The sequence below is a fragment of the Pararge aegeria genome, chromosome 4, assembly GCF_905163445.1.
Source record: "Pararge aegeria chromosome 4, ilParAegt1.1, whole genome shotgun sequence".
NCBI classification, from domain to species: Eukaryota; Metazoa; Arthropoda; class Insecta; order Lepidoptera; family Nymphalidae; genus Pararge; species Pararge aegeria.
This window is the reverse complement of record NC_053183.1, coordinates 1528119-1544224: the sequence shown is the minus strand read 5'-3', so window position 1 is coordinate 1544224 and position 16106 is coordinate 1528119. Positions and strand designations below refer to the sequence as shown.

The following is a 16106-nucleotide window of genomic DNA, read 5'->3' as shown; positions in this document are numbered from 1 at the left end:
GCTTAGAATTGAGGATCATGTACCGATAATGTAATTGATGCAAATTGGTTTTTTTTTGTTACTTACCTGATAACACGTAACTGTTGTGATATTATTGATAAGAGATGGTGGTAAAAGAGCTACATGATATATTAAATTGGCCAAAATTCAGTTTTATATTCTCTAAATGTATCAAGAAATTACCTTTCTGTATATGTCAGTGAGCATAAAATATTTCAATTGATTAGGTAAACGCATTCGGTGTGAAAACTCATGTGTAAACCTTATAAGCCACTTTCAAAACGACCAGTCTGTTTTTCACAGCACACAAGTGGAAATAATACCCAAATATTATATGTGTAATACTAAACGGGGGTATCTATCATTTATTCTTTCATTTTTTTTTTAAGCCTAGTTAAGAATTAAGAAAAAAAAATTAAAAAGAATAAATGATAGACAAAAAAAAAACGGGGGTAAACTTCTCCTATCCCCTGCTCCCATGCTTTAGCAGGTGGACACGTTAATTATATCCCCTGACGGGGGATATAATCGGGGGATATTATTTTTGTCTTCTGCCCATGCTAGACCTGCTAATTCATCAACCCGAGGCGCAGGCGCCTTAAGTGCCTGTAAATACACCAGCAACAACTACCTTCAGACTGGATCACAGCTATGCTTCTTAGCTGCAAAACTAAATACGGTATTTCCTATGCATAATATTACGTATCATCTTTTTTATAGTAGGTAGCCAGTCTTACTCGTGCAGTGAATTACCGCAATGCACCAAACTGTAGTTTTATGGTTGCACTTACATTTTAAACTGTACACTTTAGTGGACTATGCACCGCATAAGTTGTTTAATGCATTGCTGTGCTATTCTCAATAGTGTAATCATCTAAGACCTCGCCGTTGAATTCTTAAAATAAATTGGAGACAGAGTTCTTAAGAGCAAAGGTGGTGACGGGTACGACCTCCGTCTGCTTAGATATACTTTCTAATGTATCTGGTCCAGTTCAGTAATATAACTAACATTTATATACTACTACAGTACATATATGTACTAGTTTTTCTTACCAAGCTGCTGTCAAAACCATAGTTATTTTTAACGTTACGCTGCGGCGTATTGGTATATATTGATTAACAGGTGATTACAAATACAAACTTAAACATTATCTCTTCACTGCGACGACTTCCATTCACATTTATTTTGAAACATGTAAAGTTACTGCGTTCTTTTTTCTACTTTTTATGTTTCCTTCGTCGCTGCTTCAGCGTTAAAAACAAAGATGTAAGTTACGAGAATAGCACTGCTGTACAAGAGCACGTTTGCGGTATATTTTGTGAGCAACGAACCTTTGAATCAACAAGTGCAATTTGTAAAGCTATTCCCACTTTATGTGATCTTGGTGATACTAACACCTGTTTTACGATGCATAAAAAAATACTAAAAATACTTTAAAGTAGGTAACAATAAATAAATAACAACATGTTTTCAACACTCCCAACATTAATCGAATATGTTCATCTGTTTCACAGAACGCAGATTCTACTGAGAGTAGTTCTGAAAGAAAATTGGTAGCTGCTTTTTTCAAAGGACTAACTTCTTAGGCGGCTTTTTTTAAACAAAAATTTAGTTTGAAATTCTAAGATCCCATTCTCATTCTTTTACAAAAGAGAGAAGAAAGATATAACGTAGAAAAATTAAGAGGTATTTCGATTGTACGAGAACATGAGCCCCCTTACAAAGTTTTTTTTGAAGTAAAACTTCTTTAGGCGCGACTAACGAGTAACTCAGCTGAGTAACTCAGATTTTTTTCTGACGGAAGTAACGCTTACGTCAGACATCTGCCTCGTTTCCTATTTAAAAATAATAGTTTTGGATTGGTAATAAGTATATGTCATATACTCCTAGCTTCTTGACTTATACGCCAGCTAGTGGCAAATATCATAATAAATTAGGATTATTTATTACCAATATTTTCAAACAGATCAATTGTGAATGGCAAAGTGAATAAAATTCAACAGTTTCAAAAAAAACTAAAATTGCAAAGTTTTTTGAAAATCTCTAAATATACTTGTTTATTTATTTATTTATTTTGTAATAAATAAATTATTATATGCGGGCGGGCAGATAGGCGGGCAGGCAGGCGGGCAGGCAGGCGGGCAGTCAAAAGGGCAGACAGGCGGGCAGGCAGGTGGGTAGACAGCCGGACATATAGGCGAGCAGGCAGGCGGGCAGACAGGCGGGCAGGCAGGCGGGTAGACAGGCGGACAGGTAGGCGGGCATTCAGGAGGGCAGGCAGGCGGGCAAGCAGGCGGGTAGACAGGTGGGCAGACAGGCGGGCAGACAGCCGGTTAGACAGGCGGGTAGACAGGTGGGCAGGCAGGCGGGCAGGCAGGCGGGTAGACAGGCGGACATATAGGTGGGCAGGCAGGTAGACAGGCTGGCAGGCAGGCGGGCAGGCAGGCGGGCAGATAGGCGGGCAGGCAGGCGGGTAGACAGGCGGACATATAGGCGGGCAGGCGGCGGGCAGTTATTATTTTTCATTAAGTAGGTGGGCCTTCAATAGTTTTTTTCAAATTGTAGAACAATTATTCATTGCAAAGTCAACATCTCCTGAGGATGCTCCGGTTTCGGAGCGAAACGTGCGTAAAGGGTACATTGCCGAGGATCTGTTTGGTGTGGAGTATATGGATTGAAAAAATTATAAATTACACCATACAGTTTCTCCTGCTGTTCGCGGAGCAAATTAAGCTTAATTTTCATAATATGTTATGGATTTCCGCAAAGTAACGCCTGCTTCTGTCCAATACGTATTTCTTTATTTTTAATCAAAACTCGTTTTTATTGCCAAAAAAATTATGAAATGATTGTTTACTTTATAAGACAAGTACTTAAGAAAATAGTTGTTTGTGAACCTAGTATTTCCATAATATATTATTTATAGAACAAAAAACTACGTGTTTGTATGGAAAAACCAACAATATAAGGAGAGCAGAACTTATGCAAATGCTACACTGCTTGTACTAGGTAGACATAAAACGTCAAAAGATATTTAAATATGTATTGTATGCCAAAGAAAATGGATCTGTTAGTTAGTGGTCTTGAAGAATCCCAGTATAAAATGGAGGAGGTTGTCATGGCATCTCGACCCCAGTACCAGGCAAATATAAAAACACAGGAGATTACCTTTATAAGTTCAATCTGTATTGTTCATAATAATGAGAAAGATACGAAAAGCTTGGTGATTCAATCTTGTAGCTTAGCTTACCTATCTATTCATCACTGCAAACAATAATGCATACGAAATTCCGGAAGCATCTGTTATTTTTGCGCTTATTCAATCAAAGTATGGAATATGTAAGATTTGGGAAAAAATACTGCGTGATTAAAGAAATAAGCTAGCAAATAAAATTCACGTTGGACAAATTTCTTTGGAATATGGCAACTGTTAGACGGTTATAGCCTTATAAATTATTGTAGTAGTAGGAGAGCTTTTTGTCAGAGCTCTTCCGGGAAAGACTACCAACACGTTTTTTTCTGCCGCTTAGCATTTCATTATTGCAATGCTTTGTTAGGCGTGGATGCCGCGGCTTGCTTTACACTTACACCTCAGGATGATGGACACAAGTCGGCACGTTACAGGACGTATTCCTCGCAGGCCGAGCGTAGTGTTGCTCTATTTACTGTTCAACTAAAGGATACTGGAAAGGTTTTGTAAATAAAGCTGTAAAGTTAATGATTATGACAGAGATGTGAGAATATAAACAATATTTAATACATATTTTCGGGGTTGAATAAAAATTATTAATATAGAATAGAGGCGGTACGTTTTAATTTTATTTTGCTAATAATGATTGGATTTTTTTATAAACTTTCGATACATATTTCTACGAATGCGAGAACAAACGCGACTGAAACCTTTATCCTTATGAAAAACCTTAACTCCCTAAGAATTAAGATTAGATTTGCGTAATTCTAATTTGAATTTCGATAGCGGCATTTTTAACTGACATTAATTTCTTTATTTTTTCTTCAGGCACTCCACTTTTTAATGTTGGTATGAATGGAATAGTTATTATCTCTATGGGCATAAGTTGTGCTAACAAAATTAAACTCTATCATAAATAAAATTCAGTTTATAATCTTCTGGACCGGCCGGCTCGGCGGTGACTTGTATACAAAAATATAGGCGAGCCCATGGATGGGCTGGATGGGCTCCCCCTAAACTGGGTACCGCGGGAACCGGGAAAACACGTGGCATTCTAAGCGTTCTACCAGGCAATTATAAGCAGTTAGGAGATTCCGTAACGAATATATACTACCTGTTGAATTACAGACCCAACCCAGTTACAGAAGATAATACAGTTCATAAATGGAGGAAGGAGGAGCTTAGTGATTCAAACACGTGGCGTGCGGAGCTTTCTACCAGGGAACTAAAACCACAAAGGAGATCCGAGACGACGTGGATCAATAGCCGTACGTGAGTCTCGCAAAAACTTGAAATTGGCGAATTTTTGTTTAAAAGAAAAAAAAAGTACGAAATACGTCTGGGTTTCTAGAATTAAAATAGACGTAGTGCTACAAGAAGGCAATTTCGCTATTAATTTGGATTTTCTAAAACTTGGTGAAGTTTTCAAAAATTTAAATCGGCTCAGAAGTTTAAGCGCAACAGTTAACAATTATTAAATACAACCTTTATTTTTTTGGCTTGGCTTTCGCCGGGTAAAAAAGAACTAATTATGATCGATCGCATTCTCAAGCCTAGCCGCCTAGCCATACCAGACATAAAAAAGCACGCTGGAGAAAAAAGCACGCTGGAGATAAATATTATGTAAGTAGAAACAGGTGGGTTGAGCTCAAGTGACAAAAAAAGGTAGCATTTCTTCACTGTTCTAACAGACAATCTAAAAGAGGAGGGGAATGATCTGTGATCAAACACGTGACTAACTGTTCCATGTACCAGGCAATCATAAGCTTCGTAGAGGAACTACTACAAATACCACTTGTTAGCGTTACTAGCCTCTCGGTGAAATATGGACCTTCCCTATGAGGTACAGAAAGTGCATTATTAACAAATTGTAAAGTATTTGACTGACCCAGATGCTATTAGGGGCTGCATACAACTCGCACATTGGCTCCCTTGATATTCGATAGTGGGGGAAAGCTCAGTGATCAATTTTTAATATTCCCTCACAATTTAACCCTTGTCTGCAACAATATCTCCTGGAGGTGATGATGGCGCCTAGGTCTATAAAACCCATACCTCACATAAATTTGGCCTCAACGCGGCATCGTCGTACCGAAACTCTATACGCTGCTTGAAACATCAGGTCTACTATATCTATCTTATTATTTATAGCCTTGAATAGTAAACACAAAAACACTGGTATCGATTAAGTTACTTTTACGTTGCAGTATAAATTATATTTAAAAGAAAAAATAGTGTGTGCGTATAACCTTTACGCGCGATTTAAGTAAAACTTTTATTATTATTTATTGATAAAAGTAAAATTAAAATGTTCCTGGGACTCCGCCATTTCATTTAATATTCACTATTTCATTTTATATTCTATTTATAATTCATTAATATCACTTTCACATTTTATAAATATTTTCATTAGTTAAATAGAATAATTGAGAGTAGAAAACTGAAGGTTAGATTTGCGCATGTCAATATAACCATGTCATTGAATATTATAGAATGTCGCAAACGTCAGAAAATTTATTTATAAAAGTAATAAATAAACTAGTATATTTAGAGATATTCAAAATACTTTGGAATTCAAAATATTGTTTTAAAACTATTCGATTTTCATTCATAATTGATCCGTTTGAAAATTGATTATGATATTTTGAGCTGGCGTATAAGTCAAGAAGCGTGGAGTATATGACATATACTTACTTACGACCGATCCAAATTATTATTTTTATGTAGTGGAAACTACACAGACGTCTGACGTAAGCGTTACTTCCGTCAGAAAAAATCAGAGTTACTCCCTAGTCCCGCCTAAAAAAGTTTTTATTTTTCGTTTTCAAAAATAAAAATAACCCGCCGCGATTTCATTAAACCGGTGTATAACCTTCCGAAATAAATTGTCTAGGTGACCGGTGTATAAACTAGGAGTAAACGAAATAAACTATTTCCGTCTCTTAACTTATGTAACCTTAGTAACATGGCTACAGAATTACCTGACTCACGTTCTTACAATTTCATATACCTATTAATAGTATCATCTTCCTTACTTTACCAGGGAAACAGTATCGAAAACTATGCATAGTGTTCAAGCACCAGACAATCATAAAATATTGGATACTGTAATAGATTTTCAACTGAAACAAGTTCTACATAGCGATAGTTTTGGAGAACATGTTTCAATCTAAGCTCTGGCTCGCCTCGTCCTTTCGCGGTTGGAAGGAAAAAATGTTTGTCTCGGTATCAGGTAGATAGTAATTTCAACTACGGATCATGAGATCACTTTGGAACAGCTTGGTGGGTAAGCCCTAGATTCCTCTCATTAAATAGATATGCCTCTTCCCAGCTGTGGGACACTGATGGCCTACGAATGAAGCTCACTGATTAATACCTACCGAATTTTTAAATGACAGATAAGGCTAAAATATTGGTCAGTCCGTACCTTCTTGAAGTGAAACTTCTAATGCGACTTCCAATAAGGTGGCGTTAAACGATTAACGTTATCATTGATGGGTATTTGGAAGATTGTTATATTCTGATTGTGTAATTCATTCTAGCTTTCGCCAACGTCCATATCATGTTGAATACACCGGTTCTCGTCCGATCACCGAAGTTAAGCAACATCGGGCGCGGTCAGTACTTGGATGGGTGACCGCCTGGGAACACCGCGTGATGTCGGCTTTTTGCTTCGTTTTGAATAGAATCTAAAATAAATGAGGAATTCAATTTATGGCTTTTTTACATTGTTGTAACTAAAATTAATAAAGGAAAAGAAAGTCAACTTGGTGCGTATTTTTTGGTGAATACTTTGTCTGCAGATTCTTGGTAAAAGGTTTAGAGATTGTGAGATTTTTTAAGTGTCACGTGAAAACTAGCTTACTACAAAACGTATTAAAAGTAATAAAACTATTAAAAGTAAAATCTAACAAATTCAGGTGGATTTTGCATTATTACATTTTTATCCGCCGTTGATTTTGGTCTCCTATTTTAATGATATTGGTGTCAACGTCCATACCTCGTTCTCGTCCGATCACCGAAGTTAAGCAACATCGGGCGCGGTTCAGTACTTTGTTCCGGTTATAAATCATGATATACTTTCATATGATATAATTATTTGGATTGAAACTTTTAAAGGGTAATAATTCCTTCATTCCGCTCACAATTTTTACCGTACGCGTAACTTTAACCGTTGTCGTAGCGCACGCATCAGTAACTCTCAAAAAGTATATTTTCCCCGTTTATGCTTAGATTAGATCTTTTAAAATACTATGCTACTTTTTTTACGTGTATATTGAGATGGGTTTTACCTGAATTAAACAATTATTATTATGCAAAAATTTTCAATTAGGTCTACCCTTTTGGGCATAGCGTGATGGTAAATGGACTATCCAACACTAAAATAACTTTCCAAATAAAACGAGTAGTTTCTGACATTATCGCTTTCATACAAACAAACTCTTCAGCTTTTTTTTTATATTAATATCGGGCAAACGAGCAAGTGGGTCATCTGATGATAAGTGATCACCGGCGCCCATAAACATCTGCAGCACCAGAGGAGCCACCGATGCGTTGCCGGCTTTTAAGGAATTTGTTTATCCGCCCCTTGAATAACCCTAGATTGTATTTTGACGTGACAACGTCTTATAAATTGGTTTGCCGGGTGACACTTCAAGAAACTGCGTTACGCTCCGCTCACGTTATGCGCTCACAATGAGAGCGAGTGAGAGGCACGCGTCCCTTCCACTCGGGCATGGTTAGCCCGCCTAAGAGCGAGAGAGACAGACTTAAAAAGTGAAAGGCACGCGTCCCTTTGTAGTAAACGCTGTTTCATTGTACGCAAATGTATTGCAAGTTATTGTATGTATATTTGTATATAAATACGTATGTATGTGTAAAAGTAAAAATAAAATTTTGTTAATATGAAATTCAGTGCGAGATTCTTTGTATAAATTAATGTTTTAAATATAATTCTTTGTATAAATAAATGTTTTAAATTGTTACTATTATTTCATCCTTCTTCCTACTATACGAATGAATATTCACATTAAAATTATTTTACCACTCAAAGTCGTTGTCACGTAAAACTTTCGCCCGTATACCGACTTTACAGGCAACCAATTTTTGAGGAGACACATCAGATGGGAGATTGTTCCATAATTTGCAAGTGCGCGTTAGAAATGATCTGGTATTTCGAACAGTAGAAGAATACCAAGCATCCAGTACCAATTTCTAATATTAGTATAGATTTCCAAACGCATATGTGCGATTATTATCTTGTCAAAATGCAAGCAAATAATGAAAATTGTTTCAATGCAATGTTAGCGGTAGACGATTGGAAACCCATAACGACGCCATTGAACTAGTAGATTACGAAATTGACAAAACTAAAGATTACGATGTCGATCATTGGTACACAATAGTGGTAATAATAGCAGACTGGGCCCCATGAGAATATGTTTGCAGTGATCACGTGTTTTAGTGCGATCTGTACCAGGCAGTCATAACTAAATAGGAGTAAACAACCAAAACCACATGTTGATATTCAAAACTCTTGTCAAGTAGGTGAGGCTGAAGTAATAGTAAGAGCTTTCGTAGTTATAGTAAAAAGTTATAAGAAAATCTGTATTAGTCAATGCTGATTAGACGATTCCGACTAAAAACGAGAACGCGATCTCGCGAAATTGTGACCATGTATATTTTAAGCTCTATCTATCTACAGCTTTTATTTAATACAGGTAGCTAGTTTTTTTTAATTAAAGTTACAGGATTTAGATATCCTATGTCCGTTTCCAGGACAAAAGCCATTTGTTTTAAAAAACTTGCCAATATTAGCTGTAAAGATGTGCGTGCATCGGTAACGAAGGGAATTTATTTTCTTAAAACTGGTGTGGTTATACCGGTTGCTTTTCCGAGATACTCGTATGTCTATCTCTATCGAAATCGAGGATGAAAGCAGCGGTAATAAAGAAACAATTGATTTACATGTTACTAAGAAAAAACAAACTAACTTTCGAATATATACGTTCTCGGAAAATGGCTGGGCATTTTTACTGTTTTTAACCGATTTTATTGCACTGTACGAAAGCTTGAAGCCGTTATTTATCTCAAGATTTTGATGGCCACAGACTATTTAATTAGTAGTTATTATATTTAAGGAAAATGGCGCAGTTTATGTTTGAGATGAGAATATCTATCTCCGCTTTTTGAAGAACCATAAACTCTTTGTTGGTAATTGGTATTAAAAATAGTTACATCATTACCCATTTAAATTGAGAACATTTAAACCTTATAGGTTTTGTACGAGCTGCAAGTGACGAAAACGATATTATTATTGTTTAAACTTTATTTTATTAATTAAATAATGCTTTCCTCTCTGATTACCTATTATAATTTAAAGACATATTTAATTATGTATTATTATAATAATACAAAACACAATTTTGCGAGAAAAGCGTCATCTGCTTTTAACCCGACGAATTTACTCGTTCTTTGCTTCCAGTGCCATCTCCTGACATTTTCCTACATGGTTTTATCATTTAGGTACGATGCTAGTGTATGTCAAATGCCTGAGCAAGAAATACCCCCCGCAACTTTTCTATGGTAAGATTGACTGACACAGAGTCATTCAATCTTACCATAGAAGTCGTTAAGAGTTTTATAGAGTACTGATTCAAACACGTGTTTAATGGATGTCTTTACCAGGCAGTCATAATTACGCAGGAGACTAGTCGACTACAACCACTTGTTGCTATCTCAAACTATACCTTTATTACAGCTACGTAGGGTTTGAATTCTAGTGTTACTAAAATCTTTAACGTTATACAAATACCTAAGTGCGTCTGAAAATGATACTTTAAAATATATATAACAAAAGTTATATATATTTTAATACAACGTTTATGATTTTATCTTTAAATTCAGATATACTGAACATAAATACCATGCAATAATTAAAAACGAAACTTCAAAAAAGGCGCCATCTTTATTTCTACCGCCATACTTACGCGTTGCCACCAGAGCCATCTCTTGTCGATTTTAGAAATTATTTTGTCCCTCTCAGTTCGCCATCTATACTTTTACTGCGAACAACTTCGGTGAGATACTCTGAACCCACCCCTGTGAGTTTATTCAATGAATGAACTGTATACCACATATGCCATCTATAGAAACTTGCATCCATCCATTTTATTAGATGGCACAAGATGGCGTAACAGTACCGTAAATTTTAATATTTCCTTTATAAAATTTAGATTTTGCGTTCTTTAGTGGATTTTTTTTTATTGTTATAATTGACAGACCAAACAGATGGGCCTGATGGTAATTGGAAATCTTTAAGCATTGGTGTTTAGCCTTATGTGCCTGTAATAACACCAGCAACCACGCTGTTCAGACCCAGCATTGAAACTTGAAAAAATGCTGTTGAGTGGCAGAATAAAGCATGGCCGTAGTACTTTTCTGTCACAATTATTGGGATATTACAGTATCCATAATTAATAACTTATTTTCCACAAATCCGCACTGGGCCAGCTTGGTGAACTTCTGTCTTAATCCCTTCTTATTGCGCGAGGAGACCCGTGCCCTGTAGTGACCCAGTAATGGGTCGATATGATGCTGATGTCTGTTCCACAACTTTTTGCTGTATCTACAATAATAAAAATAATAAAATACATCACACAAACGTTATTGCAGTTGTGGGAATCAAACTCACGGCCTTGGACTTAGCAAGCAGGGTCGCTGCCCTCTATGCCAATGGGCCGTCAATAATTTTAGAGTTTCGTATTTTTCGTTTATACCATTTTGGTACGGAGCTTATTCATGATTATTTGAAGGGATACCACAGGCAAAATGATGATAGATTCCAAAAAGTTGTTATTGATTAACCACCCTTGTAAAAAAGGGATGCTATAAGTTTAAGATCTTTCTTTAGGCCATTCCAGTTATTTCTAAATGTTACACTAAAGGCAAGGAAAAAGCAGGCGTTAAAGATTGTGTCCAATAACGACCAATTGCATTTCTAACGGAATGGCTAAGCAATAACTTTAGTATTTCAAATAATAAGTTGAGTACTAATATACGAGTAGGTATGTTAGTCTAACTAATGAGTCTTATGCCCGTTTTTACTATCGACAAGGCAATGTCTAAGAAGTAACGCCTTCAAAGATGATTCCTAGGCAACTATTTACCCGTCACCGATCGATATTCATTAGGAAACTCATATAACCTTACTTATCTATGGTTCTTGCCTCAAGGTGTGGTATTTTGTGTTTGTATTATCAGATTTTTCCTTTTTCGAATGGAGTTAAAATTATTTAAGAAAACTAATTAATTACTGACGGCCGACTGGCGCAGTGGGCAGCGACCCTGCTTTCTGAGTCCAAGGCCGTGGGTTCGATTCCCACAACTGGAAAATATTTGTGTGATGAGCATAAGTGTTTTTCAGTGCCTGGGTGTTTATATGTATTTTCTAAGTATTTATTTATATATAACTCCTAAAAATATTCATCAGTCATCTTAGTACCCATAACACAAGCTACGCTTACTTTGGGGCTAGGTGGCGATGTGTGTATTGTCGTAGTATATTTATTTATTTATTTATTTTAATTATTTATTCCAACGTTGGGCATCACATACGAGTTATTTAACCTTTTTTTTCTTGGAATCATCTGACTTAGGCGATTCCTAGGTTTAGGGAAAACGGGCATTAGAATCGCGCGTTTGGCAAGTCTTGTGAATGATCACTCGTGTTATGTGTACTCAGATGAATATATTTATAATTAATTTACATAGATACTTATAATATACAGGTAAACAGCCAGAAACTGAAAAAACTTTCCAGAAAATTTTCAGTTGTGGGAATCGAACTCACAGCCTTCAAATGTTGCTCGTAGATAGGTCTCGAAGATAGACTCACACACACATGAACACACTCACAAGTACACACACTAACACACCTATATACATTAATAAGACGCTACATGCTTTTTAGTATTTGAAAGTTTCAAAAAACAATCATTATTTTTATTTCATTTTGTTTAATTTACTTCATGTCTTCACTCTCATGTTTTTTATAGGCATTTTCAATGGTCTACTTTTGACATATTGGTATACCATACATTTGTTGTTGGAGGTGGGCGTTAAATGTTGCGACGCAGTTTATACTTACTACTGCAAAGTTAATCGCGGCACCATGTTTATTGTGTCAATTATTATCCTTATAAATATTCTAAATAAATAAAATAATAGTAAAATTAAAAATAAAAATTAAAAATAGGACATGGTTCTCTTGTAGGGAGCTAAGAAATCCACGGCCGCTTGTTTCCAGCGGCTCCCAGCGACTCGTTCGACGTCGTCGGTCCACCTCGATAGGGGCCAACAACGCTGCGTTTCCCTGTGCGGAGTCGCCATTCCAGCACCTTGGGACCCATCATCAGTACATCGGTTCTCCGAGTTATGTGCGGCGCCCATTGCCACTTCAGCTTTGCGACTCGCTGAGCTACGTCAGTAACTCTAATTCAATACTTCTACGGATCTCCTGATTTCTGATTCAATCACGTAGAGACTCCTAACGTAGCTCTCTCTATCTCCCGCAGAGTGTCACTGAGCCTTACGAATCATTATTACTGTCTAATTAACGTAGACAAGTAATCAATAAGCACGTCACGTTGGCGTGGCGTTGATATTTATAATGTTGATTAAACTATTCAATTGATTCCGAGCTTTGGTGCTGTTTTGTAGGGAGTTCCATCCTATGAACATTTTAATCAGATTAAGTTCTTATAATATGACATAAAAGAAAAAGTGAAAGAAAATATCTTTATTACTATTGGATAGAAACAGGCGATACTTTGCGGAAATCCATGATATATTATGAAAAGCGCGAAAAGCAGGAGAATCTATATGGTGTAATTTATAGTTTCTAAGTAGATGTTGGCTTTACTATTAATAATGGTTAAGTACTTAACAATTATTCATTGTAATAACATCTCCTGAGGATGCTCCGGTTTCGGAACGAAACGTGCGAGGAGTGTACGTTGCCGAAGATCTGTTTGGTGTGGAGAATAAGGATTGAAATGATTATAAATTACACCATACAGATTCTCCTGCTCCTCGCTGAGTATAGCAAATTAAGCTTAGTTTTCATAATCTTTATAACTAAAAAAAGACTAATGGTGTTACACCTGTAATTAAAAGAAACAATGGCCGACACAAAAAAGTTATATTTACAACGTTACAATGACAAGACATATCTGCAGTTTGATTTAGGAACCTGTCTAATGCGCGTTTCCACTAACGACAAGCTAAGGCAATGCCTTAATAAGGAACGCCTAATCTAAGGAGATTCTTAGGCATACATCAACTGTTTACCAATAGTTATAACCTAAGAGTTGGTGAAACGTTTCTTTCTAAAGATATCGCCTAAATCATTAGGCTACGATATAGGCGAGGTATAGCAAAAACGGTCACTAGTGACGTTTAAAAATATTAAGATGGATACGACCTAAGAACAATGTAAATGTATTATTCATTGTTTCTAGGATATGCCTCAAAACCTATGGCATCGCGTGGAGTTGGATGGTATATATTTCTATTAGAATATATACGTATCGCTCGCTTTAAATTAATTATTAGTCTGTAAAGTAAAAATTTATGAATGAATGAATGAATACACTTTTTATATGAATAATAATATGGCACTTTTTAGATAAAAAATGCCATAGGTTTTGAGTCATATCCTAGAAACAATGACATGGATAAACAAGTGCCATACATCTTTCTAAATTCTTTGCATCTTAAATTTGCTGGTCATCGTTGCTACAATCAAAAACGACACAATCACTGCACCTTAAATTCTAAAAATACAAATGTAAGATTGATGCTGCTGTTTTAATTTACCACGCCGCACCACCCGAGACTGGAATTTCACCAACCATCATTCTAAGCTTCTCCATTCCAAAGTAGCTTCACATACAATGTCGTAAGATCGTAAAGTATCTAATTCCAGCTCAATAACTTCTACTGCGTCTGGGCAAACGTCTGCATTAAAATCCTGAACTTCATCGTAGTATTCGACAGAGCTGAACTGGTATTCGCTTCGTCTCTGATAATTTTTGTTTGGAACAGTATCCTCAGGCTTTTTTTTCTCTTTAACACTTACTGTTGCTGGTTTAATATCATCGCTGGCATTAGCTGATATCTCTTTGTATTTAGCATTCGTCACGTTAACTTCTGGTTGATTTTTCTTGACGTTTTTTAAGCGACGCGTTAGATTACTTTTGCATGTAGGTGTCGGTAAATCTGTTTCATTATAAGGTAACGCGTCTGCGGAAACAAATTCAACTAATGCGCCGTCACTTCTTAAAGTTCTGCGATACTTTTTCACTTTGTCGTGAAAGGTAGCTTTCTCGCAATCTGTATCGAAATCCATGTCTTTCAAATGTGACACGTGCCAATCTCTATCGTCCAGAGCTTCCAAAAATCTACGCTGATGTTCTTTAATTTCATCATTCTCGTTATTACCTTCCTTATCATTTCCTTTTACTTCCCCAGTCACAATATCAAGCATTAAAATTAGCAAAAATGTTAAAATTGTTAAAAAGAAATAGAAAACGAAAGCTAAGTTACAAAATAACATTTTAAATTGGATTTCCTTATTCGCAACATGTGTTCAAATAATAACTGATCGGAATAATTAGAAAATGTTTACTTACGGTTAAGTAAGCGCAAATGAAACAAGAACTATTAATTAAAAACTTACAAGATAAAATATATTGAAACAAAGTTATATTGCGTCTTAGTTAAAGAACTTAATTAGATGTTGCAATGTTAAGAACAAATTTTACTAATAAAGCAGATTGACCACTTGATGGTAAGTGGAAAGCCATGCCCTATAAACAGAACGACACTTCGCAGGGCTTGCAAGGTACGCGCCCGAATGCAATATGCGGCTCTTTGCTCATGTGCCTGTGTCGTAGTTTATGACTCAACTGTCTTCATCCTCATCACATCAACCCATTATCGGTCCATTACAGAGCACGGGTCTCCTCCCATAATAAGATGGGGTTTAGGCCAAAGTTCACCACGCTGGCCCAGTGCGGTTTGGTGGACTAACTCTCCATGCTCAGTCCACTCGCAACCACATAACCCTCAAAAAGTTAGTATAAAGACGATATAAAAAATCAACAACAAGCGAAGTAAATTATATCATTGCCGCAATAACAACTTAATAACCCAACTTAGAGAAGAAAGCCGCCCATCACTGCCTCACAGATCGTTATCTACCATCTAACTAATCCATTCATCTCGAACCACCCCTCAAACACTAGAAAACACTTCAATTAGGTACCCCCACACGATCAAAACAGCCCCAATTACCTCGCAGCGACCCCTTTAATAAACCCTCGTTTGCTCAAAACTGAAATAAAGACGGATAAATAATCACAATTTGCGAGCGCCCTGAAATTACCATCTCGTTTGAATAAATTGACAGATAATTTGACATCGAGACCCGCGGAACACCGCCGCTACCCCGGCTCAGCGGAATCAGCGCTTTGTAAAAAATTGCGTTCAGCAGACAGATGTAAGTGGGGGGGAAAGCGAAGCGCTGAGGGCGCTGCACCTGCTCCACCAGATGTTAACATCTCACTAAAAGATGCAAATTGACAGCGGTTGGCAGCGGTGATTCGAAATGGCGCCAAAATATTTGCATAATTTGTTACGAATGGAAATGTTCGGTTTCAATTCAAAGGATCGCTGCGTGATTGAAACGCTGCGTAATTTTGTATCGTCGTTTTGCTGAACTCTGCTTTAATGGCTTTTGATTTTTCGTATTCGCATTCGATCCTCATAGTACTATCTTATTTTAATTCCTTAATAACGCAGTATAACATTTAAAAATAAGGAATGGGAAGCGGTGATAGCCCAGTGGGCAGA

The 16106-nt window shown here is 36.6% G+C and overlaps 1 protein-coding gene and 1 non-coding gene across 2 annotated transcripts; one reads left to right on the top strand and one right to left on the bottom strand.

Moving 5' to 3' along the window:
* Positions 1-6738: 6738 nt before the first annotated feature.
* On the top strand, positions 6739-6857 carry LOC120623568. Its single transcript, XR_005658724.1, has one exon. It is a non-coding gene; the product is annotated as a 5S ribosomal RNA (ribosomal RNA).
* Positions 6858-13831: 6974 nt separating this feature from the next.
* Positions 13832-14840, bottom strand: LOC120623263. Its single transcript, XM_039889183.1, has one exon. It carries the CDS (start codon positions 14737-14739, stop codon positions 14107-14109), a length of 633 nt encoding a protein of 210 aa, XP_039745117.1. The 5' UTR covers positions 14740-14840; the 3' UTR covers positions 13832-14106.
* Between the last annotated feature and the right edge of the window lie 1266 nt (positions 14841-16106).

Bases quoted from the DNA above. Each gene is read 5' to 3' on its own strand.
- LOC120623263 (XM_039889183.1), bottom strand. From the start codon at position 14,739: ATGCTTGATATTGTGACTGGGGAAGTAAAAGGAAATGATAAGGAAGGT.